The sequence below is a fragment of the Epinephelus fuscoguttatus genome, linkage group LG20 (assembly GCF_011397635.1).
Source record: "Epinephelus fuscoguttatus linkage group LG20, E.fuscoguttatus.final_Chr_v1".
Lineage (NCBI taxonomy): Eukaryota > Metazoa > Chordata > Actinopteri > Perciformes > Serranidae > Epinephelus > Epinephelus fuscoguttatus.
Window position 1 is genome coordinate 30,261,040 of NC_064771.1, and position 27,786 is coordinate 30,288,825.

The 27,786-nt window shown below is 41.2% G+C and overlaps 1 protein-coding gene across 1 annotated transcript in view; it reads right to left on the bottom strand.

The window, feature by feature from the left end:
* The window catches only part of LOC125880567 (protoheme IX farnesyltransferase, mitochondrial), a 50,803-nt gene that overhangs the window by 8,856 nt on the left and 14,161 nt on the right, over window positions 1-27,786 (bottom strand). The window contains exon 5 of the mRNA XM_049563146.1: window positions 1,696-1,766. Within this exon, the coding sequence (XP_049419103.1) occupies window positions 1,696-1,766 (71 nt within the window). The remainder of the gene's footprint in view (window positions 1-1,695; window positions 1,767-27,786) is intronic.

Here is a 27,786-nt window from a genome sequence, read left to right on the forward strand (position 1 = left end):
ACAGACGCCTGCAGTAAGACAGATGTAAAGGGGGAACGTCGTTCGGCATATACAAAGCCTGGTCCTGAAGACAACATGGAGAATGTGTAAAATGTGGACCTGTGATGGCTTGTTTGACAGGACAGTGCAGCCTCCCATCTGCTCGCCATCTCTACACAAGGTTGGATGTATGAGAGAGAAGAGGTGAGAGACAAAGAGAGGGAGATCTTGTGTTTCTATGAGTCTTGGAGACAGACAGAAACACACACCTACTCTTGTCAGGCACAGGCTAAAAGCCAGAGTGAAGAGGCTGTGTTTAGATAGCGAGAGAACATCTTCAATCAACGGCTCAACAGCACGAGAGTCCACTTTTAAACAGCGCGTCAGTGGAGAATTCCTGAAACTTGGACGAGATAGCTGCAGGTCAAGGTCCAGTTATTGTACTAACAGGCTGTTTCAGTTGTAAAGTGCCTGTGTTGCTGGTGGATTGGACTGCTGAGGAAGGCGTTTCGTCCTCGAGTCAACAGGTTATTTGCTTTTGTTCCTCAAGAATAAAAATGAAAGGAGAGACAGATCGCTTTTCCTGTAAGACTGAAACGCAAAAGGAGGCAGTTTCCTGGCACTGACAATGAGAACGGAGTTCATGTGGTTAATTTGTGTTTTCTTTGGTTTATGCATCAGTGAGTATCTGCTGCTTAGCGGTGGCAGTCTCCCAAAGGGGCAAGTAGAGACGGGCATATCCAGTCACTGAGTCAGATTTGTGGGAGCGTGGCGATGCACGCAGTTCACCGAGCACCAATGCAGAGGTTATCTCACATCTAAACATCGGAGGTAGCAAAGTAAGAGTGGTTCGGTAAACTACACCCTAACCTCAACCCCGCTCCTTCCCAACCTGGTAACACGCTCGTATTACACCTGACAGGTGTGCAGCAGAGTGCTGTCAGTGCTGGCATGCGTTTCTGTTACTGGCAGCTACGTTCTGTGGCTGCTGCTGCTCTACACACACACCTCCCAGTCTGCATCAGCACCATGATAACTCAGGAGCTGAAGGGTGTAAATCAATACAGGATGTGTGCTTAGTGCTACTGTTTTATTTAAGGTGTGGCCATTATAATATTGCCTGCAAATACACACATGCTTTGACATCACAGGGTCATGTTTCACCTCAGCAAGATGAGGATAAGGTCAGTGAGCAGGAGAGCAGCAGCAGACTTTGACATTCGTCCACTGTGAGTGGTACAAAAGGCAGCTTGGGAGGCTCAGTAGCTGTCATGTACTGGTGCTGCCGCCACACTGAAGTGAGCTCCTGCTGAGCTGTCGAAGACTCTCTGCTCCTGTCCACTCTCCAGTCACTCTTCACCGTCTTTAAAGTAAGAAAAAGTGCAGACAGGGCTGCTATGCCCAATCTTCAACCGGTAAATAAACACAAAGACAGGTACCTCGTATTGATGAATGGGTTGACCTGATTTTGTCTGAGTAAGTACTAGAAACACACAGTGGTGTGATCACACTGTCTCTACATGTATATCTGGATCTTACATCCTTGTTGGCACAATCTATGTATCTTATTTATTCTCTATCCTTATTTTATGGTATATTTTTAATTATTTTATTATTTGTAAAACTTGGTTGTGGATTTTGTTTATATATGTTCATATTGCTTTTATAAACCAATAAACAGAAAAAACAAAACAACACAAAGGCAGAAAACTGTACCTGATCTGTCCTCTGACGAGTGGACGGTTCTTTGTGCGGTTCATGTTGGAGTCGAAGGGCACCTCAAAGTACTGTGGAGACAGAAGAAGAAGAAATACAGGCGGGTTAATGCAGGAGACACACACAAACACATCCATCTTCTTTGGATGTTTAACTGCAGCTGTAGTACGTCGGTCATGAAAACCGATACTTGAGTTACCAAGTCAACGGCAAAATTCTGATGGTACTTGTTTTTCTAGGCAGTTCCTCTGGATCTACCAGGACAGCAAATACACCTACAAGTGTTTTAGTCTGCCATTAAATGCCAAAGGAAGAAGAAGATATACCCGAGGGGAAATTCAACTGTTTCACTCCATTGTCATGTACACACATGCCTGAAATACACACACATGCACAAACCTATACAGGACCTATAGGCTACAGTATATGCATTAAATGGAGGGATGTCGGGGTGGGGCGCCCCAGGCAGTTGGAGGTTTGGCACCTTCCTCAAGGGCACCTTGGCAGTGTCCAGGAGACGAACTGGCACCTCTCCAGCTACCGGTCCACACTCCATATTTGGTCCTCACGGGACTCGAAACAGCAACCCAACATTTACCAACCCAAGTCCCTCTGGACTGAGTTAATGCCGCCCCAAGAAGAACGCCTACCAGCACGGAAAAACACCACCACCAAGTGGGACGCGGCAACAAGCTCAGCTGCAGCGACTCGTCAAAAAACACAGAAAAGCAGTCCGGGACTAAACAGGATGCAAAGAGGATCAGCATAATATCATATATGGGAAAGAAGTGTATTTTGCTTAACTGGAACGCCCAACATTTCATTTGTTCAAACAAATATGGAATGATACACTACAACCGGAAGAACGCACTTACGCGTAAAAAATAAGGAGGAAGTTCACGGGAACCTCTTATGGATCTCTGACCATCCACCCAGCCTAATAACATGTGCTCTGACTCTATGAAGAAATAAACCATTTCCATTGACCATTATTATTTTGTAATTATTATTTCATTTTTTAAGCTATCATTATCATTTTCTCCCCACTGGTCAGTACTATTATAATTTTATCTTGTCTTTATTGCCCATGTACCTGTTCGGGGGTGTTTGTAAAATGTTAAAATCAAATAAATAAATAAATAATCAAAAACCAAAAAAGAGAAGTATTTTTTCCTGGGGCCAGCATATTTTCTAAATTCTTTGCAACCTGTGCACTGTGTTATTACACTGTTCGATAAACACCAGCAGCTTGATGAGGCAATGCTGTTCTTGTCACTGTCACTTTTTAATCTGCCGTCCAATCGCAGTGGAGAAGTGGTAGGACAAACAGCCTATCATAAAAACCAACCGTCACACAACGAAGGAGAAATATGTTGATATGCTGTAGGCTATATATTCATGTTTCCTCACCCACTTGTCTCTCGAACATTTAAAGATTAGTACTTTGTGTTCAAGGCGGATCTTCAGGGGTTAATAATACAATTTTAATTAAATCTAAATGCTTTTAATAAAGGAGTGTGTGTTCAGGTACATAGCCTTATTGATTTGTTTTTACTGTACTATCAAACTGGGTGTGGAGAAACGTGGAATTTCACTGGTATTGGTATCAATTATCATGACATGCTGAGTCTATAATGTTGCCGAAATTTTGCTTCGAAGTTTTTTTTAAATTCTACAACTCCTACACTGCAGCTCAAAAAGCACAGATGTGGTTTGGTTCATGTTGTCGAGGTGCAAAGGTTGGGCTGAGATACAATAAAGCCGACAAAGAAAGATTTATAGTGGAATCATTCTGCAGATGCACACAAACAAAGGTGTGGATGGAAAGATACAGCCACTGTGATATACTGTGCATTTCTCTCCGCCTACAAGCTGTCCGATGTCGGTCATGTCAACTTTCACAGAAATGTAAATCAACTTGGCAACTTCAGAATACCACCATGTCTGCCTCTGAGTGTTTCTGTGCAACATCTGGAGAGAAACAATGTGAGGCATGGTCATAGCAAATCTCTGGACCAAATGCTCACCCTGCACTTGGAGAGTAAATATACTGGAGGTGGAAGGTGGAGGCAGTGAGCTGTTGGGTGGGAGGTGGTGGTGGTGGAGGGTTGGGGGTGTTCTGGGATACAAGTATGTGAAAAACTACTTATACTCCTGTTTTATGATCTGCTCTGGAGGAGTATGCTTCAAAGTGCTCCCATGAGATTGGCAATGTGTGACTAAAATGCAAACACATGGGGTGCTTAAACGCAGGAACTGGCTAATCTGTGTGTGTGTGTGTGTGTGTGTGTGTGTGTGTGTGTGTGTGTGTGTGTAAGCCAGCACGTTACATGTGTGTATTTGCTTGCCTGCATAAGAGCCTTCAACTAATGAAGAAAACAGATAAAGCACTTAGACTACAGAATATGGAGATCCATCTTTCCTGATATATGGTTCACATAAAATATCTAATAAACAGATAATCCACTTTTCTCTTCTTAAACCTTGGTTCCCAGATTTACTGCACTCATGACATTGGAAAGTCACCATATTATTAAAAAACTCCTGGTGGAAGGCGTAGCATTTCATATCGTATGGAGGAGCATTAGGGAGCGGGCTGCACCATTAAGGGCTGAAGCACAACATATCTCACAATGCTCGACTCAGACGTGGAATTAAGATTCAAACACAAATGAACAACGGATACTGAACATCTCAAAACAGAGACAATACTCCAAAATATGGGTGGGCGATATATTGATTATACTCAATGTATCGTGGCTTGTTCCACGTGAGATGTATAAAATGACCATGTCGCCAACATTGAGTATAAACTGTTTCTTCATTTCTTAAAGCCACTCGCTTTGGCAATTTGGATTTCTCCCTCTCAGAGACACAAAAATAAGACCCACAAACATGATACGTCACATGCACTCTGCTGCCCATCCAGACAAATCTCTCCAGAGTAATACTGTGTGAGCAGGTGAGGTGTGTACTTCTGTATCTGCAGGGGCTCCAGACCGTGACTATTTAAATTCATTTTGCAACCATGGAGCACCAGTGCTACTTGAAAATGTTATTACTATGTAAACTGAAGTGTTGTTAGTTTGTTTCCAGCTCACAGTGAACAAATCCTCATGTCACTGTAACGCTTTACCATTCTGCTAACTGTTGACCGAAGCTTCTAGTTCACAGAAAAAACTTCAACAACTTCCTGCCCAAGATGAGCCAGGTCCTTCAGAATCAAAGCACCAATGGTTTAAATTTATTTTATGATAACAGTACTTAATTTAACTTTATTATTTCAGTGTTTTATTTACGTTTATAATAACAGTACTTTAATCTATTATAACAATATTTTCATTAACTTTATTGTAACAATATTTTATTTGCTTAACTCTATTCTAACAGTGCATTATTTAACTTTACTTTATCTGTGCTTTATTTAACCTTATTGTAACAGTATTTAACTTTATAGGAACAATACTTTATTAAACATAATTGTAACAGTACTTTGGCTGGCTTTATTAGAACATTATTTTAATTAATGTTATTAGAGCAGTGCTTTATTTAATTTTGTTGTCACAATACTTTAATCTATTTAAAGAATATTTTAATTAATTTTTATTTAACAGTGCCTCAATAAACTTTATTAGAACGGTATTTTATTTATCTTTATTACAACAGTGCCATTTAATTTCATTAGAACAATTTTTTATTTAACCTTATTAGAACAGTACTTCATTAAACTTAATTGTAAGAGTACTTTATCTGACTTTAGTAGAACAGTACTTTAATTTATTGTAACAGTTCCTTATTTAACTTTGTTAGAACAGTAGTTGAAATTTATTATAACAGTACTTTAATGAACTTTATTAGAAAGGTACTTTATTTAACTTAATTGCAAATGAAGTTAGTATTTTAGTATGTACAGTAGTTTAGAGGAGATTTCAAAATACTGAGATAAATATTGTACATCACAATATAGCCTAAAAATACTGTGTATTATTTACAGACCATATCGTCCAGCCTCCTCCAGAATGACTGCAGAGATGCCGACCCTGACTCTCAGTTTCAGCTGTTAGGTTGTCAGTCTTTGCATGACGTGTTACCCTGGTTTGCATGAGTCTGTCTCCTCAGGATTCCTGGCCAGAAATTTATCATAGCGCCCCCGTACAGCTAATGTTGAGTCACAGTAAAGTTATGCTGTTTTGTCCTATTTTGAAGCTAAAAATCTGCACCAGCAACAAGAGTAAAAGAGCCTTTAATAGTCATGTCTACAACAATCAGAAAAGTCGGTGAACATCTCCTTATTTGGCTCCAGTTGCTGCTGAAATTGCAGTGGCACTAAAATCCCTCAAGCTCCTAAAGACACTTAAATTAGCAGTGAAATACACTCTCTCCATACGGTCCAAAGAAAATCTCCTGCTCCCCTTCCCGTCTTTGGTTCAGTTGTAGTGAAGCACTTGCTAACCGGGTCTGACTGGACTGAGCCAGGCTAATGGACAGCTGTGTACGCGGCTGTGGGACCCCAAGGCCCGGGCTGAGGTGTTAATTCTATTTCCTGGGTCAGGAAATGCGTCAGGAGGTCAGGGGCCGCATGAGAGAGAAATGCACTTTGTGGCCAGGCCAGAGCAGAGCGGTGCTGAACCAGGCCTCGGGCAGGCCCGGGGCCAAGCTCACTGCAACACTGCTCACATAAAAAGGATCCACTTAGTTTCCAATAACATCATCCCACATGTAAAAGGAAAAAGCCCCTGATGCTGAGCATAGCAGCGCATTGATCCCCCACAGGCATATAAGGCACCCGCACAGTAAATAAGAGACGCAACAAAGAACTCACAAAGTATCTAAAAACACAAGTTCTGCAGTGTTGGTTTTGTTTGGACGAACCTGTCGCGTGTGTGTACGGATGATTTGACGTGAATGTCAGAGTCATTCGGTCCACCCCACTGCGTGTGCTGTTGTCCTTTCACAGTTTGTCCAGTTCTGCTCTCGTTCCTCCCTCTCTGCCTTTTAAGTCACTGAGCCTCATCTGGTTCGCATCAGTGGCCCTCTCAGCCCATGTCATTATTTCCGCCCAGCGCTGCCATGTGTTACAGCGAGGGCATTAAAATAATTGGGCCATTTGTGTTTTGTGCGTTTGCACGTGTGTTGCTACAGGTAGGTCTGACGGTTTGGTGCAGAGAGCATCAGTTTGAAACTGACAGGTCATCGCCTGCACTGAGTCAAAGTAACTTGACTGTGTAATTAGCTGGCATAACATTCAGTGTTTATAGAGTTTAGCAGCAGTCTCGGGCTCCAGCAGGGCTCTTCTGACCATTGTATATTTACAGCACCATTACTTTAGTCTTATAGACCTTTAATCAATTGTTATAAAACAAAATAGGCCTACCCCAAAACTATTCACTTTATATTTAAATGAATTATTGATAGAGGTCAATGAATGCGGGACTTTCTGTTCAAAGACTCAAGTGATATTTTCCAGAGCGCCTTCATCTGAGACAGTTGGAGAAGCACTAGAAGCACAAATATCAAAGGAAAATGACCAACTCAACAAAATCTGCAAGTCTACAAAATCAGGCAGGCAAGACACTCTTTGCACTTCTCTGAAACACCCCAGGTGTGGTATGATGGTGTGCGGAGGACAGAACGAAACCAGGTCGAAGCCCTGGTTGCCGAAACAGGGCACAGCTGCTCCCACTGGAATTGTCCCTTCTTGCCACCTTATTATCAAGATGGCACAAAAGATAACAAATCAAGGACCTATTCACCTCCTATCATACCTCACTTTAGTGGATGGTTACATAACAGGTATGGAATTAATCTGCAGATGCTCTGCTTCAAAATGAGCCCAAACTTTCCTGTAGATGTCAGTTTCTGAGTCACGAAGATGGCCAGAATGTGTCTTTTAGCAGACGGTAAGGCTTGTTTTTAGTTGAGCTGATTTCCAGAAAACTTGCTGCCCCTACCAGCTGGTTAAAAGGAGCGAGGAGCCAGCGGTCAATGACATGTACAACAATTGTGAATCAGCACAACCACAAGAGACCCTTAAGCATACAGTCATAAATGTGACACACAAATGATGAGGCAGATTGGTCCAGTAGTGTTGGAGGTTAGCTTCGGACAGACGGATACACACACTCACACATGAACAAAGAGCAGTGGAGGATAAAGGGGCATTTTTGATAGGTGGTACCTTCATCTATAAAGAGGCAGCCGGGGGACTGAACCGGAAGTTATGGAGCGTCTGGCTGCTGCTATCAATTATGAGCACAAACACACGTACACACACACAAAACCATAACTGTAGGGACTATTATCTACCAGATGAGGACGGAAAACAGGCGAGACCAAAGTGAGGAGTACAGGAGAGGGGGTGTGCTGTCGCCAGATCCTCCGAGCTATCAAAGACAGAACGTGATCCTTCGCCAACCACCAGGACTCAATTGATAACAGGCTACAGGCACACACTTCCTATTGTTCTGCAGCAGCCACGGAAGACAAGTTGGCTTTGTGTCATGATATAATTTACGGTGACACATTAGCAGAGGGAGTTTGTTGGTGGCCTGTATAATCACTCAACATTATGGAGAATACACAAGACGAAAAACTTGATAACCTTTTCTCTCTGATTGTGCACCAGCCACTCCTTGCGCTCCCCCTATCTGCCTGCAATAACAAAAATAGGAAGTGCACTGAAGGTCGGAGAGGAGCGATACTGTAACTACACACTGTGCATTTACTGTGTTTACTCAAGAGGCAAAAGTGTGCCCAAACACAGGCACAGGAACGCACACAGCTGAGCAGCTGTATGCCTTTGGCTCACAGGAACATCAGCTGGCCTAAACAGCGCGTCTCTCTCGCTCCGCCGAGGGAAACCCAGGTGCACGAGCTAAACCCGACAATAACACCAAGTCATCACTTGTCAGAATGTCACCTGTTTGCACACTGGAGTTGAATGGCAGACTCAAACATCCACAGGGGCGGGGGCGAGGGTGAGGGTTGTGCTCCGATGCATGCGAGCCAAGTCTGCTTAAAAAAAAAAAAAAAAAAAAAAAGCTCTCAAAGCCCCCCTTCAACACCAACTGTGAAGTGTCTCTGATCAACCACTTGACAAACAAGCAGCCAAAGATTTACATAGATTAAGCTTTCCTCAGAAGTCAATTCAATGGCTCTGGCAGACATTCACGATGTTTTGAAGTCAAATGAAAGAAAAGAAATGGAACAAAACAAAGGCGTGCTGCCCGACTAGTCACAACACAAAAATGCTTGAGTGGCAGATTACGGTTGTTTCAAGGTGTTTCTGCTGTAGACGCTGGACTGCTGCTCAGTCACAGAAATGCTACTGATGTCTCTCGAGTCAAATGAATAGTTTTGGAGCTATGCGAGCAATGCTGTGATTTTACACTGCTTCCCTGAAGAACCTGTTAAACACATCCAAAGTACTTATTAAACTGTTAGCAAGAACCTGCATGCGTGTGTCTGGGTGGAATGAAGAAACAGGAAGAAAGTCTGAAAATATAGAAGACATAATGGTGAAAGGTCAAGTTACAGAAGAGATGACACAGCAGGAAGATACATTGTTCCAGTGTGGTGGATTTAGAGGGATATATTGGCAGAAATGGATTACAAAATACTAAGTATTCACCTGAAAATAAAAATCGTTGTGTGTTTTCGTAAGCTTAGAATGAGCCGTTAACATCTACATAGGGAGCAGGTCCTTGTCCACTGAATCTGCCATGTTTCTACAATAACCCAGAACAGACAGACCAAACACTGGCTCTAGACAGGAACATTCGCAATTTTGCGCCAGCCACCACGGTTTGCAGCCCCTCCGCGATAAGAGCCTCTCAAAAACACACATTTATTTAACGTGGAGCTGCTTTATTCAGTGTTTTTACCTGTTTCAATCACTGGGTCCGTTTGTTTTTAGGAGAGGAAGAGACCTCTGAGAATAATTTGGCTCCTGGTAAAAACCTCCTGAACAATGAACAATGAAGGAATTCTAACCGGGAGAAGTTTCAGCTGGTTGCAATCTGCAATCCTCACCACTAGATGCCACTAAATTCCCCAAAACATTCCTTAATAGAGACCAATACCAATTTCCACTTCAGTTGATATATTGATGGTCCAGTAATTACAGATAACGCACACTGTGCTTTCTATTTTTCACTGACGGATTCTAATTGGGAGAAGTTTCAGCTGGTTGCAATCCGCAATCTTCACTGCTAAATCCCCTTAAAGCTTACAAACTGCTCCTTTAAAGTGTAGAGAACGAAGAGAGGCTGAACGCAGACACTGAGCAAACAGTGTGCATTGTAATTAGGAATAGGTGGTAGGTGGTTTTTCACTGGTATAAATAGTACACCAGTAAAGATGTGATGTGGATTCAGCCTTACGTGTGCAAGTACAGAATGGACTTCAATCGTCACATGACAAAACGCACAACTAGTATGTGAACCTGTGTATCTAAGCTAATAACATAAAGATAGAATGATGCAGGCAGGATCAAATGATAGTGAAGAATAATTTTTCATCAAAAGGCTGCACATGGTTTGATTTCAAAAAGCACAGCATGACAAACAGCTAGAAACTGGATTTTGGCACTACGGTGTTTAGAAAAAGCGAAGCGAGGACATCTCAATCACTTCATTTCTGTCACTGAGAAAATAGTAATATTTAGTTCACACTATCTGCAGCGGAGGTGAGAGATAAAAACAGGAGACGTGTCTGCGTCTGGAATGCTGCATACGGACAGCTGGCAGATGTTTCTGGGGTTTCCTCGCCCTCTGTGATCCTTTGATGTGATGAAATGATAGGGGATCGGCTGGTGTGATTAGACATGAAAAGCTCAAATTGTTTGCACAGTTCAGTTCATGAGAGAAGAAATTAAAAAAAGGGGGAAAAAATAACATAACCTCTGATCCAGACATCTTTCCACAACTGATTAATAAACGATTCCATGTCTGCGCAGACATAATATTCCACTATTATTCTGATCATACAACATTCTGGATTTGATATGGGACATGTCAACAGCATATTCAATTTGTAAATTACAAATTAGGCCTTATTTCAAATGTAGCATTTCCTGATTAAGACATGGACAATGCCAATATTATTCTGATTTTATTAGCATTCTTTGGACATGTGTACAGCACATTCAGAATATGTGTCACAATTTGGTTTTTTTCCCCTTTGTTTGTGGCACACAGCCTCTTGCTCTGTTCGTTGTCACAGATATAATTGTACACAAACCAACTTGCTAACAGTTTGCAAGACTAGGGTGGGAATGCATGCCCAAAAGAAAAGCCCACATTTCTGGTCGAAAGGAGAAACACACTGACTTTTCAACATTATGAACGACTTGGATCTCAAAAGGTTATTGGTTATGCACAAATATCGCCAAGCCGACCTTTTCAACAAGGTGGTTTAAGGAACAACAGACAGTGTCTGTGTGTACATGGTCAAACAAGTTAACCACTGGTGGCAAACTGATGAAAAATAGCAAAATGGCATAAGCAGCTCCAGTCATTCCACTTTTCCATATTTTAATGTGATTAACAAAGTATTTGGAGTGTGCACAGCTCCATGTAAACAGAAATATAAAGCCCCGTTTCCACCTAACACTTTCAGTATGGTACCTTTGGAACCAACAGTAACCCTTCAGACATGGTACCTAGACCCTCGTGTTTCCACCACAAACAGTCCTCTTAAATGTGGGCGGGGTTGTTGTCACTCACTGCTCCGTCCAGCACTCACTGCATTTCCTCCTTTATCAGTCTGCACCTGGTTTATCGTCCACAGAACGAGGCTGCATGCTGACATTTTCAGAACAAAATAAAACAGGCTGCAGTGAGAGTCTCTCTCCATGGGATATTTAAAAATAGTGTGTTTGTGCATTTAGTCCTTCTCAGGCAAGCTCAGGGGTTTAGTGTTGCTGGAGCCCACAGGAACTACGCTCCACGATGCTTTTTTTTGAGTGAGGCTTGGGATATAGGCCATCATGGTCGCATTAATACACATAAGCACTTGAAGATCCGCTCATTACTTATAGTGTATGTCATTAAAAAAATTAAAGTGATGGTCAAAGTTGTCACAGTGAAATTTAAGGTGTGCTGATGGATTCACGTCGTCACCTCATGCATTGAGTAACATTACAAGTTAAGGTTCCACCTTAAAAGTTGCCGGCAGTCAGCCCAGTGAATTATTTTTCTCAGACTCCAGCTGCTGTGAGAGGCAGCAAAACATCCTTTCAATTTTATAGTTACAGTTTACTAATAAAACTCTCCACAGTATGAACAGTGGTTACATGAGCCTCGAAACCAGCCACAACTCAGCCCTGAGCAGAGTGACCGTCCTCTATTGACCAATCAGTCTGCAGTGTTCACAGCTCCACCTTTTAGCACCAGATCTGTGTTCTAGGTACCCCAACAGAGGGGGGGGACCAAACATGGGGACGGTACAGAACGGTTCCATTGGTACCATCCACAACTTTTCACAGTGGAAATAAAAACATGTGTAGCATGTAAATAGCACAAGTTGAAACTATCCATACTTCTAAATACCAGAACTGCTCCATTCTACTGCTATACAGCAAAGTCTCCTTTCCTTCCTCCGAGGCACCACTGTACAGAGTGCAGTACTCTGTCTGGCCGCAGTGTGGATCAAGTCTCCCCTCGCCTCTTCTCCCTTTCTTCACAGTGGTCTGTGTGGAGCTGTTGGCAGCCGTCCAGCTGGCACAGCCTCGCTCCTGATTGATGGCCTGAGTGTGGGACAGTGAAGTGCTAAACTGTCCTTATGTTAATCAGCCAATTAATGCTGAGCAGAGCCACATTGCCTTTGCCCTAATCAGTCCCTTTGCCTGTGAAGATATAGGCAGGATCTGGGAAACTGCAGGGCAGAGGCACGCTATACCGTCTGAGCCCCGACGACAGGGAAGGAGTGGAGGAGCAAAAAAAGAGGAAGCAAGAGAAAATGCTAAAAGTAGAGGATTATTCTTAAAAGCTGCTTTCTTCTACTGCATCTGATCAAAGGAGGCACTGACAGCTGCTGCTTTGGCAGCATAAACAACATGAAGAAAAGTTTTTGGTGCACAGCTAAAGATAAATGAGCATTGTCTATTTCAGTTTCGTGTAGAAGATCGTCTAAAGCAGCTAACACCGGGGGCCTGGGGGACTATCTGTGCCTCCTGTTTAGAAATGCTGCCATAGTTCATCGTGCCTGCCTTGTGTGTCGGATCATATCACCAGTTTCATCATAAATGCGGCGTCATGACCAGGTCACAGTGCCTCCTAGTGTGAAGGAAGACTCAGGTTACAAGCTGAACTCTTGGTGGATGGCACTGAGGATGGCAGCAAATCTTTGAGATCAAGAGACGCACTCTCACACAGAGATTTCTCATTACAGGGTCTGTTTATTTAAAGCCACAGAAAGAGCACCTACCACCCATGACCCCAGACTGTGAATTCATAAATTTGCCCCGAGACGGCCATAAGAATGTTACAGAAATTTGGACTTGGAGCCAAATCTTTGAGAGAAATGGCTCAGTATTAATCTTCATTTGCAGAAAGTAGCTTGGTATAATTTGCCACTGAACTAGACACTGGGCCACGCTGGCTGGCACTCCACTGTAAACATATCAACTGTGCAAACACGACAAATTCCTTTGTTGGAGTGCTGGCCAGCCATATCTCCAGTCTGAGCCTGATAAGTTAACGTTCTCACTAATGAGGGCCTTTCTCTCCAGTTCCTGATTACTGTTAACTTTGCACACACTTGACTGCTTTCTATTCAGTCTCTCATGCTGTGGGAAAACATATCAGTGAAAGGTGAATACGTAGAACTAGGCTATGTGTGTGCGTGTGTGTGTGTGGGTTCACTTGTTTAAAGAGAAATAAACAGTCCTTTCCACCATCAGTGGGCATTTGCAAATAGCTGTGAGGGTGCGACTGACATGACATCCAGTTTGAAAGGTTCCCAACAGTTTGGGTGCTGTCGAAAAAAGAAGGCATGTGCATGACCGTGTGTATGTTCGAGAGAATGTGAGTGTTTAGATTTTTCCTCTGCAGCTGTGTCCGACCACAAGGAGACTGAAACGGGTGTGAATGTGTGTGTGTCAGCTTTAATACTGCTCTGATACGGCGGGTCCTGGAGATCTTGCAGAAATGCGCCCCTTGGAAACTTGAAGCGATAAGGTGCGGACACATATGAAGGCCCTCACTGTTCTCTCAAACATGACAGCAGCCATCAGCACCTCCGGCAGATTTGTATTTGCGGCGCTGACCCACAGCAAAATCAAGCCCTTCATCTAGACAGGCTCATTCAACAAGCCTTTCGAATCAAAATGATGAGGATCTCAGAAGAAGACACATGGTGAGGTCTGGTTCTCTGTGTGCAGCCAGTGCTTTCCCCACTCATCCATAGCATTACCTTTTAAGGATAACAAATTTAGATTCTGGATGAATGTCAACTACCTACTAATACAACTATTCAGCTAAATGCAAGCCCTGTAGTTGTATGCCTCTGCAAACCAGTCAAGTTGCAGTTTACATCCATGTGTCCCGAGTCTTTTGTAGCCATGACAGTAGACAATGCTTCAAATGTAGATGTTGCTTCAAAGAAGTTTCAACCTATGAACATGGATGCTTTACATGTCTTCAATGAAGATGTCCCAACCTACTCCGAACATCAGGAAAACAGGCTAAGCGATGTGTTGCTTGACTGAAAGACCACTCGCTCTATTTTTGCAAAGCTTCATGCACCTCCAACCTATTTTCATAGCAACAGCAAGGCTTGATCAGAGCTCAATAGGCCCCCTGAATGTTGCTGTAACTTGTAGTATATCTGGGGGCATCGGTGGCTTAGTGGATAGAGCAGGTGTCCCATGTACAAGGCTGTTGCCGCAGCGGCCCGGGTTTGACTCCAGCCTGTGGCCCTTTGCTGCATGTAACTCCCTCTCTCCCTCCCCCCTTCATACCTATCGATTAAAGGCTAAAATGCCCCCAAAAATATCTTTAAAAGATATTTTTGTTAGGGAGAGGTGTTGTTGGTGTTGAATAATGGCTGGAAAAGTGTTATAGTAGAACATTATGATGTCACAGTGAAGTTGACCTTTGACCTTTTGGATATAAAATGTCATCACTTCACTTTTTTATCCTTTTAGACATTTGTGTGAAATTTTGTCACAATTTTCAGATGAATTCTTTTCCAAAAATATGATTTTTGATGTCACAGTGACCTTGACTTTTGACAACCCAAAACTACTCAATTCATCAACAAGTCCAAGTGGACATTTGTGACAAATTTAAGGATGTTCCCTGAAGGTGTTCCTTAGATTCTGTGTTCACGAGAATGGAACGGATGCGAGGTCACAGTGACCTTGACCTTTGGCCGTCAAAGTCTAATCATGCCATCTTTAAGACCAAGTGGACGTTTGTGCCAATTTGAGGAGATTCAAGGTGCTCTGTAGATGTTGCGTTCACGGAAATCGGACGAACTCACAGACGGACAACTAAAAAACATTATGCCTCCGGTCACGATTGTCGCCAGCGCAGAAGCATTGAAAAAATCTTTAAATAAGCTATATTGTTAGGAATACCACAAGATGCCAGTCATGGCCAGTACTGTAAAGAGCAAATCAGACAACTGTGTTCAATGTCTACATTTACAATCATTGGCATTAACAGGAAATTGTGTTATTAAAAATACTCATTTATCAATACATATTGATTCTGAATATCTGAAACAGTTTCAATACTCATTTTTGCAGTGGTATACCGGGTTTATGAAAGTCATCATACCGTGTACGTTTGCTTATCTACAATATTGTAGAAAAAAAGGCAACTGGACGGAGAATCTTCGCTTCCTGTTTTTATATTCATTTTACACAACATCCAAACTTTTTTCAATTTGGTATTAGCATGATGACCAACTTAATTATTTCCTGAGTTTTGCTGTATCTTCCATAATCCCTAAATGTATGTAGAAATGCAGGAAATGGGATACCAATCGCATTTATAAAGGCAAAAATAAATTGTTCATTGAACCAAAAATAACCCTTTGGTTTCATTCTTTTAAGGGTCATTTCCACTGATGATGATGATAATAATAATTTTTTCATACCATGATACCACAAAACCACGGTATTTCCTGAGATGATTGTCATACCATTGCAACCTTATTACTACAGTCCTTCAACTGTTCTCCGTTACACACTAAAAAAAGAAAAGTCGTCATTGTCATGTTATGGTTATATTTATCTTTTATTAAAAATAATTTGTATGCCTTTGATTTCCGTTTTCCGTGTTACTGAAAATAGTACAGAAAAAGATGATCCATCTGATTCCATATATGAGACGCACATCCTTTCTATTCCTTTGCCATATTGTACGTAAACTAAAACAAAAATGGATGATTCACTTCCTTAATCTCTGGTTTGTGGTAAGCACTCTGGCACGCTGGGACACAAGGTCGCAGGTCTCAAACTGTTTGCATTTCCTCTTAGGTAAGGTTGTTTCTGAAACTATCCTGCAACAAACTGAACACAGTGACATAGACTTTACATTGTTTAATCAGCATCTTTGTTCGCCCTCCCTTTCTCCTCGCCAGCATGCTCTGTAAACTAGACTACTGATAACACTCATGCAGCTCAGATTGGTGCAGTGCACAAAAGCTTGGATTGACAGGGACGAGGCAAGGGACAGACTGGGAAGACTATAGCATGCAGGTTTTGTCTCTTCAGTCTCTGCAGTGACGTTAAACTGCTAACAAACTAAAGAACATCCTTCAGAGCTTCACAGCCACCTCCGTCTTGATCCAAATAGGAAAGGACAAAGAGTGCACATGGTTAATATCAAGGTTCTGCTCTGAGCTGGCCTCAGGAAGTGGGGGAGCGCTCTTTAAACCATCACGTTGGGCTGGTGTTAAATAAAAAATGCCATCCAACTGTTACATCTCTGATTATAAACTACAAAGAGCTGTGGTTTTCAGCCAATAAACTCGATTTAAGACATCTCCTAGTGTGCTCGCCCTTTTCTTTTTAGTCCCACATCTTTGAGTGACAGGAAACAAAATGAGGAAAAGATTGAACTATGTTTATATGGAGGTGGAACATTTGCTGATACACTCAATGCAAGGGCGCAGACAGTAAACAGTGGCAAAAAGCAGCTGAAGTAAATAATTTATCCGTGAGTTTCAATCTTGTTTGCTGGAGAAAATGGGAGAGGACTGTGTGAGGAGGGTAACAAAGTTTCTGTCAGAGTCTGTCCTCCTCCACTGCCGGAGCTTTGCCCCCAAGACTCATGCTTCTTTCTGTCATATTCTCCCAATCCCCTTCGCCTCTCTCACTATCCCCTCAAGTGGAAAGGCAACCAGTTAGCTTCTCAACGGGTTCTAGAAGTGAGCTGTCAGCCATCTGTCCCGTGAATGTAACAGAAATTCTTCCTGTCAGGATGTGGCGTGACACAGCTTCCAGTGTGTCTGAATGGGGAAGCGCTGGCACAGTTCCTGGGGGTGACTCGCAATGATGGTCACAAACCAGAGAATTGGCACTATTTTAGTCCACGTTACTGACGGACAACTGGAGCACAACATTAATATCTTCCAAATAAATGTCTGAAAAAGTAATTTTACAGCTCTAATTAGTTATGAAAAAAAGAAGAAGAAAATTTTACAAGGCTACGGGATTAGGCCTGTCACAAGGCCTACTATTGTTTGATGATATATTGTCCCAGAAATAACTGGGATTAACAGTATTATTGTCATTTTAAGACCATTTTATGGCACTGATATAATGATAATATATAAGCATAATAATGTATGTAAACCCTTTCAATTACCTTAAAATTCTTAATGATATTCACACATTATGATTGGAATATGAAGAAATATATATATTTAAAGTAATTAAACCCTGTCAATATATAGAATTAATACCAATTCCCCTATTTATTTAGTTTCCTATTAAATTTCCCTTTGACTTATTTATTTATATACATTTTTTTCTGATTTATTTTGAATTATTTGTATGTATTTACAAGTTTATAAATGTTCTATTTTTTTATTAATTTTCTCATTTATTTTGAATTTATTTGTATGTATTTATAAATTTATAAACATTTTGGGTTTTTTTTTAATATTTTTTTTTCCAGTTAGCATTCCTCTCCACCTCCTACTTACTTCCCAAATCTTATTTATTTCTGTATTACTTGGTTTATTCGTTGTTGTTTTTTAAAACTATTTTTAGTTTTAGTATATTTAATGGAATATTCATTTATTTATCAATTCATTCATTCATTTATTTTTTGTTTCGGCAGTTTCTGTCCTGTTGAAAACATTTTTTTACACAAGGAAAACAAAACTAAATAAAAGTTACTTTTGGAAACAAACAAACAAACAAATATATATACAATTAAGTATATATAAAAATATAGTACCTTTAAAGGACTACCCTACAATTACTCTGTTTGAGACTTAATAAAAAATTTGACCAACAAAACAAAATGACAGCTCAGCTAAACTCTTGGAACACGGCAGTTACCCCCATAATCTGGTTTGTGTGCTGCAGTAGGTTCCTGAGGGAAGGACGGTCTGGAAGCCAGGCAGTTTGCTCTTGGATTTACGGTGTGGAGGAGGAGGTTGTTGGAGGGCAAAACTGCAAAACCAAACTTTTTGGCTCCTTACCAGGGGTTGGTAAGCTAACGACTATCAGGACTGTGTCTCTTCCACTGCAAAGGTGCAGCTGCAGGCTACTGATGCTACGCTTTGTTAACTTTGGCTGTCAGCCACCCCAACCAACAGGTGATTTCTCTACATTTCACAAGCCCTCTTAGCTTTTTCAATCTAATATATTAACAATAAACTCACAAAATGTAGAGAAAAGTAACATTTTTATACCTATTTTCCTGATTTAAGAGAGAAACACATCCATACACTGAACTAAGACTTTGGAACTAAGAATTGCTTCGTTATCTCGTCGTAAAACACACGTCATTCAACCTCAACAGACACAAAATAAAACTCACCCAAACCATCTTGGTTAGCCTTGTTAGTCATCTAGTTAGTTAGTCCACTGTTCCAACAATAACCAGCTCTGGTTTAGTTGAAATAAATCCTTAATTCACCGAGTTAGGTGTAAAAATATGTTGTTTTCCCCCTGTGGTATCTCTGTGTTGTTGCGGGCAAGCTTTACAGTCCTTTAACGTTATCCCCATCACTTGCAGTCAGCTCAGTTGCTAATTGCACAAGACTGACCTCTGGTGGTGCGTGATGTGCACTACATACAACAGATCCGCATTACAGCCTCTCCAGTATGACGTTAATCGAAATATGAGCATCTGCATTTTCGACAGTACTGAGTCATACTGCCGGGATTTTAAAAACCGTGGTATACCCTAAAACCGTTATACCACCCAAGCCTAATCCATATATTGTACAATGAGTCAATAATGTAATTTTAATGACAGACTTATAATGGATATGTTGTCTGAAAGTTAAAGAAAATCTAACTTGTCCGTATCATAGCTTCTGGAGAGCAACATTTTGTCTGCCTCCTTGAAGCTCGACTTAAAAGATACATTTCCTTCCCTACTTTAAAGTATAGAGGATGTAACAGAGTCTTAAACAAAGACAGATATTTCAAAGCGGTAAAGTGCCATTAAAAACTGTGGGCTGGTGAAATTGGAGCCACTCTTCCCCTACCCACCCCATCTCTTTATAAGCAATTACTCCAAGACAAGCATACAGATAAAAGCTCTACAGGCATGAGAAAGAGCTACCAGTGCACAGACAGCGGAAATGTTTAATCCCCGGGATCTGGGTAACTGAAACAAAGACTTTCAAAGTAATACACACACATGTATGGGTATAATCACTCATGGGCATACACTGCGATGTCTATCATTCTCCAGCTGATTACAGTTGTGTGGGTGGTAAATGAATAGGAACACAGCAGTGGTTACTTCCTTCTACTTGAATAAGTGACTGTATGGTGACATTAATGGAGCTCAGAGTGAAACATGTGTTGCGTTTCAAGGCCTTTTTTGTGTGTTCATGGCTGTTGTGTCAGAGGCATGTGGGCAGGCATATAATGCCATAGAGCATGAGTGCAGCATGAGTCTTTGTTGAATTGGACCTGAATGGTTATACAAGGTCTCCTTTATCACACGGCAAAGTATGCTCATGAAGAGGAAAAATAAAGTGCAGTTTTAGATGCAGCTTTGAGAATGTATACGACACAGCCTTAATGACAGAGGCCGCTTCAAAGCAGAGTTAAGTTATACAGCCACACTTGCAATAGAGACGTCACTTTTGTTTGTGTGCTGATGATGCAGCAACGTTCCTAAAAGCCGGCTTACAGGTGAGCCTTGGTAATGAGAAAAAATAGTAATTAAGACGTAAAGCACAGAGGGGTAAAGTAATGTTATGCTGCAGACATAAACAAAGAAAGAAAAAGAGTGAGGTTTTACAATCCCTTTGTGATCCTCAGGTGGGGTTAGCCACATAGCAAACAGCATTGCATCATATAAAGAGTAAAAAGGAATAGGTACTGTTAGACATCCAAACCAGAGACGGTACGTATGTATGTTCAAGCTGCACACACCCAGACACACTCTGGTCTGTCATTGAACCATAATCAACAGTTACGACATGACAGAGTCTGACAGACTGCCATGTCATCATACGGCTGAGGATCCTTTTAACTATCTGCAGTGTCGCCTGTGACACGGAAACAGACGGCGGCCCACACCCAACCCAGCAGGAAGACTTCCTCAGGTGAAGGGGAACAGGTGGACCAACAAGCTGACAGAACACAAGTAATGCTACGCTGAGGCCGAGACACAAAGGCAGACTTCCTAAGCCTGTAGTGCTCTGTAGTGCCGCCATCCCATACAGGGCAGTAGTTACTGTATGCAGGACAAAAAACTTGCATCATACATGAGCAAAATGCTGGCAAAATATGCATGATCTCGAAACGGGGTCGCAATAAAATGTATGTCGACGACGATGATAAACTAAATACATGTACACTCAATATGTATAGAACTTGATACATGCAAACAGCGTGTCATGCAGCAAAAGGTCAGTCAATCTGCAGTGTTGTGGGAGCGCGTCATTGTACACGCCCATTTTCACCGTAAAGTTTGTGCCGAGCTGAGTGTGCCTCGGTGAGGAGGAATTGGAAGTAGCGTGGACATAATGAAAAGACGGGAAAATGAGTGGAAGTGAGGAGCAAAGCAGCGGTGAAGCTGAAGAAGAGCTTGCGTCATCCTCAAAAGCAGATGAAATCGTGGATAAAAAAAGGTAACAAACGTCAATAATTTGGAAGTTGTTTGGCTACTTGAAAGGTGACGATGCATGGACAAAGACGGTCTGCAGAATATGTCGTTGGTTGGTGCCAACCAGGACAGGAAACACAACAAACATTTTCCATCTCCTGAGAAGGTTGCATCCCGTCTACACTGAGAGCATGTAAATCCATGCCCAAACTGCAATAAGTCCACCAAAGTGTTGCTCAACGGTCTAGCACTTCTGCTAGTGTGGGTGGCGCTAGCGGGGCTGCAACAAAACAGCAATCAATAGTGTCCTCTTTTAGCCATAACCCCATATGAGAAGCGATTGTAAAGGAGCAGAGATATAACAAACAAAGTGTCATACTTCCTAGCCAAAGACATGATGCCCATGAGCACTGTGGAGAAAGACGGGTTCAAGAAACAAAAAATAAACGAGTTGAAATCATAGAAACTGTGGCGTTGCATGACTTTACTTATTCTAAAATTATTTCTCATGAAACAGAAATCACTGAGAGTGAAACTTGTCCATCCTCATCCCTTGCTCTCTGAAGCTTTGTGTGGCAAACGGGTCCTTGGGCCAGTGGGTGGACAATAATTTGATATCTTCAGGTTAAAAAAATGGACCAGATTTCAAGAATATGTAGGATATGACGACAGACATTCCTGTAATCTTATGTTGCAACGTCTGCGACAACAGTCTTGTCACTCATTGATTATAGCAGCTAGTGAAACACGTTGTCTGTGTAACCTGACTGATAAATCAACAGATTAACTGAAACATTAGACTGACATTTTTCTCACTTAGAACTATTGATGTTGGAGAAACGGGGCCAATACAAAGGGGGGAAGCAGATACGTAAAATGCTGGGATAAAAGCACAGTGCAGTTAGCTTTATCTAAGCTCCCAAGGTACACCCGAAACATACACAATGAAACACACATCTGTTCTGTATGCATATGCATTTAAGGGTAGATAACACAAATAAAATGCAGCTGAGTTTGCATTCCCTTGGATTTATTAAGGTTCACCTCTAAAAGGCATTAGTAGACTTGTGCATGTAAATTAAGAGAGCTGTGAGAGAGAACAAAAGTTTTTTTTCATGTTCATGTATTCTATTAAAATATCAATGAGTAGGAGACACAGATTCATATACTATATGACGGGAAGGGATCACAAAACCTTGTATATTTTTTTAATGTCCCCTACCCTGAACACAGCACAGTCTTGGCATGGTCACAATAGTCCTGACGATATAGACCTCAAGAATATCGCTGCTTGTAACTGTGACTATTATGAGCAAAACCAGAGAGCCATGGTCATACAGAACACAACCTGTTTTGTATGCTAAATATCACCTGTGGGTATGCTGTGTGATTACATAATGAAAGACTGAGGACTTGGGTGGCACTTAAGATTCAGGAAATTTAGTCTGAATAATAGTCATTGGAGACCAGGAAAAGAGCTCTTTTAAAATTTCAAGTAATAAGAGCAGAAGCTGAAAGCATGGAAACAATTTCTCAAACTACAGAGGAGTGAGAAATTACAGCGAGTCTGAATCTAAGGTACCTGGTAATAATGTAATGTCTTCATAATGCTCAGCCAATACAGAGCACTTTACAATAGTGGTGCAGCGTAATGCATATATATTCAGAGCAGCCCTTTGTCTAAAGGTGAGAGGGGCTTACCACTCAAAAGTGAAGAAATTATAATTGTCTCGTGGTTGTATGCCTCTGCGAACATTCAAGTTTCTCTTACAGTTTACATCCACGTCTATGAAAACACAGACGCTTCACATACATCTTGTTCCCAGCGCCGTATAAGATCTGTACAATCAGCACAGTTTCAACATGGACACCCAAGATTAGTGTCACCAAATGTCTCCTCTTCTGTTCCTGAGTTATGGTGTTGAGTAATGGCCAGAAAAGTGTTTTTGGAGAATATTATGATGTCACAGTAATGTTGATCTTTGATCTTTTGGATAGAAAATGTCATCGCTTCGTCATTTTATCCTGTTAAGACATTTGTGTGAAATTTTGTCATCATCAGTGTATGAATTCTTGAGGTGGGGTGAAGTGACCTCGACCTTTGTCCTTTGACTACCAAATTCTGAACAGTTAATCTCTGAGTCCAAGTGGACTTTGTGCCGAATTAAAAAAAATCACTTTGAGGGATTTGCATTCATGACAATGAGGCAGACACAAGGTCACAGTGACCTTAACCTTTGACCGCCAAAATCTAATAAGGTTATCTATAAGTCCAGGTGGAAGTTTGTGCAAAAATGACAAAAATCCCCTCAAGGTGTTCTTGAGATATTGTGTTCATGAGAATGAGGTGGATGCAAGGTCACAGTGACCTTGACCTTTGATCACTAAAATCTAGTCAGATCATTCTGAAATCCAAGTGGATGTTTTTGCTATGAAAAATTCCTGCAAGGTATTCTTGAGATCAAATTCACAAGAATAAGCCGGGCAAGGTCACCATGACCTATGACCACCAAGAGTCCAAGTGGACACTTTTGCTTGATTTGCAGAAATTTCATCTAGGCATTTTTTAAATATTGCATTCACAAGAAGGGGATGGACATACATGAGGATGGACAGACAACCTGAAAAACTTAATTCCTCCCGCTATGGCCAGTGAGAGCGCTTAAGCATAATCGCAATATATCGCATTGATGAAAATTAGATGGATGCAAAATCACAGTGACCTTGACCTTTGATCACCAAAATCTAATCAGTTTATCACTGAATCCAAGTGGACCTGTTTGCCAAACTTGCAGAAATTCTCTTAAGGCCTTCTTGAGATATCACGCTCACAAAAATGAGATGGATGCAAGGTCACAGTGACCTTGACCTTTGACCACTAAACTCTAATCAGTTCATTGCTGAGTCCAAGTGGATGTTTTTGATAAAGTTGTAAAAATTCCATCGAGGCGTTTTTAAGACACTGCATTCACGAGAAGGGGATAGACATATTTGCCAACAGACGAATGACAACCCAAAAACTTAATTCCTTCCACCATGGCTGTCACGAGCGTTGAAGTATAAAAAATATATATTAAAATCAGTCAGAGTTGTAGCAAATAAATAAAAATGTAACATTGGCTGACCAGCTAACTACATGAATGTTAATATGGGTTTGACTAACTAACTAACAACCTTTACAAAAACACATTCCTCTTTCAACAAATGTAAAATGAAAAAAATCACTTAACCTTCCATGTTCCATTTAGAAATTAGTTTTGTTTAAAAAAAGAAGAAAGTCACATACTGAACAGATTATAAGACCCCATGAGAGTACCTTGTGATTTTGGGTTGAATAAATAAACCTGTCTATTAAACCAAGATTCTGAGACACACCCAAGGCTTAGGGAAAGCCTTGGTGCATGTCGGTAACCATTTTGTTTTCCAGCAATGATGCCCTTGCCCCAAAAGCTTTTCGGTTTGAATCAAATTAGCATTCAGTGTTGGCTCACGGGCACGCCATAAACAGGGCTGCTTTTGTTAATTATCCACGGATCTCAGCATTACAAAGAGTGTTCCTACTTGCCTTTGGCTAAGTTACCTTCAGATACAGAGGGTAAACTCAAGTTCCAAGGGAAAAAATGCTAAACTGTACACAAAATACATAAATGTGATGTCTTAAGAAAGCAGTTGCCCTGAAAACATGTATCTTCCTGAAACAACTTTCCAAAAAAAACAAAAGAAACAGTTTTCTACTCATTGTTTAGCAACCGCAAAATCAGAAACAAACTTCATCAGATTTTTTTTACTCTCAAGCACAGTGTTTTTTTTAAAAATATATCTGCCTTTTATGTCTGGAAAAAAGGACACAAAGACCAAAAGCTTGTTATATATCAGAATTAAGTGCACAGAAATCAGCGAGCTTAGGAGCTGTCATTGTATCCACATGTACAATTATCTCTACAGCAACTAAACAGAAGAAGAAGGCAGGCCAAAAAACAGAAAAGCTAAATAACTATTAAGTTTCAAGCTCAGCAGAAAAGAGCAGGTCATTTAATGAAATTTGTTTGTCACTGATTTTAATGCAACACAGTACCACACATCAAAACACAGTATATGTTCATCTGAATATCATTAGCATCACAAAAGACATCATTGCTTTCTCAAGCACAATACTTTACTTTCTTCAAGTCCTAATGGGTAATTTTGAGCTGCTCAGCTAAACTGGAAACACTTGGGCAAAGGCTTGGCTTCATCCTGTGATATTACATGCACTGAGCAGGCATGCAAACCTCTGGCCCCGGCCTGCTAATGTTCAGCAGTGCGACGGATTGATGAAAAGCAGAGAGGGCCACTTCTAAAACGGGTGCATCTTCAGCAACCTATTATCAGTGCCTGCTATATGCCTCAGTGTGACACTAGTGCCAGAGGAACTGTTTGTCCTCTAGACTTACAGGGGCCTCTGCACTGACTGCCTCCATTCACTGATACCTCCACAATGCACACTGGAGGTGCTGACATGCCACTATCTGTTTCAGTGGGAAAGTAGGTCCAGAATAGTCAAAGGAAACTAAATAGAGACACTGACAGGACCAATGCACGGAGCTCAAGATGCTGCTTTCAGTACAGGTCATTAAGACAATTATTCTAAGACAAATTCTGTTGACTAGAAACATTCAGACTCTACTTTTAACCTGAAACTTCTGCCACAAGCACTAACAAGTACGAGAGAAACCAATACATCAGATGCAGCATCCTATTTACTCAGCCTGCATGAGGTCAGCCGGTGCCAAATGCAGCGTGAGGTGTAGGAAGGTTCATTGGTGCCAGACAGTGCTGAGGTGGGTGGTTTCGCCCCTCTGACTCAAGTCTCAATGGTGTCTGCATCATGCCTTGTTGGTCACTGAGGCCCATAATCACAGTGTTTTGTCAAAAACTAAAGGCTAATCAGGGAGGAGGAGAGGACGGGCTCCACCTGCCCATCAGTCAGTCGTGTTCATCCCCTCGGGTGACGGCAACTCTGTTGTGGTGAGGTGTGTTTTGCCCAAACAAGCTGTGGCATTGACAGCTCAGAGAGACACTTTGCGTGTGAGGAGCGGTGTGAGTGTGATCTTCACAAAAGATGACGACATGCTGTGGACAACTTGAATGAGATGCCACGTTTTAGTCTTCTTTTGAAGTAAGGGCACCCTGTCTTAATGTGTAAAGGTGTGAGCATGCTAGGATCAAAAGAAGAAGAAGTGAATTGTCATGTACATATTAATATGTACTGTATGTTGTCTGCAATGTTAACATACTTACCAATCTTAAAGAAAAATAGGCAGAATTTCGCAATCACAACTAGGGTTCTGGTTTCAGAGACTTTGTTTCCCGAATTCTGGTGACTTTTAAAAATAAAATTAAGTAAAAATAACTTCTATCTAAAAGCATGTTTATGTTAAATATTTTAAATTTTACTTTCAATTCTCAGAAAATAATAAAGAACAATTCACCTGACTGGCGTCGACTAGCGTGAGTCCCTAACTTCCTGTTTTTTATGCCCCCATGCCGACGATAGCCTTAGCCACAGACATTGTGTTCTCAGATTGTCTATCCATACGCCCATCTGTCCCATTCTTGTGAATGAGATATCTCAAGTACGCCTTGAGGGAATTTCTTCAAATGTGGCAAAAACGTCCTCACAATGAACTGATTAGATTTTGATGGTGAAAGGTCAGGGTCACTGTGACCTTGCATCCATCTCATTTTCATGTGTGCGTTATCTCAAGAATGCCTAGAGGAAATTTCTTCAAATTGGACACAAACATCCACTTGGACCGGACAATAAATTACTTTGGATTTGGTGGTTGAAGGTCAATGTAACCTCACAAACATGTTTTAGCCATAACTCAAGAATTCATACACTTATTATAACTAAACTTCACACATTTGTGTCTAATAGGATATAATAATAAAGTGATGATGTTTTATATCCAAAAGGTCAAAGGTTAACTTCACTGTGACATCATAATGTTCTGCATAAAACACTTTTCTGGCCATTATTCAACATCATATATCAGGAACAGAAGGAGAGACATTTGGTCAGATACTGAATTGGCGACAAATCCCAGCACACTTAAGGTTAAGTTTAACTGTCACTGCGCCTGACCATGCCCTGAGTACGCCCTGCGCTGCAAGAATTAGGAGCAATGATGTCCCAACTGTATATATATGTTACAAAAGCACATCTAATGAACAATCCAGCTTTAAAAATACAAAGTCACAACATGGCAGCAGAGGTTTTAAATGTGGTGGGCTGCCACAAATAAATGAATGTGTTGGAAACTCTGAGTCTGTAAATAAAACGATTTTTTGTATCTTTTGATACAAATGCACCACTGAATTACAGAAAAGTTATTTAAAATGGACACTGAGGGAGACCTTGCTTTAGTAGTTTCCAACATTTCTCAAAATTCACTCTGTTGGACTCATTAAATTTGATAAGGCTGGTTTTATTGACTGTATGAAGTGAGCTGGTATTTTAAGAATTCACATCAATGGGAAAGCTCCGCCGCATAAAATCAACACCCTACAAATAGTTTAATAGACTGCTGCTGTTGCCTGCCAAAACCCTTTTATAAATGAACAGCCTCGAGCTCCACGTCCATCTACTTTAGCAAGTTTGTCCTGCACCTCTAAATGTTTTAATCTCTCCACTGTGATTAAAATGTGGACAACGTATATGATCAATGTCAGTGCCAAAACATAAAGCTGTTTTTGAAAACTTCTATTGGATTTAGCATTGATATCAGCACCAGGACTTCATCAGGGCCACCTTGGCAATGGTTCTTAATACACTATGCTTGTGTAAAGC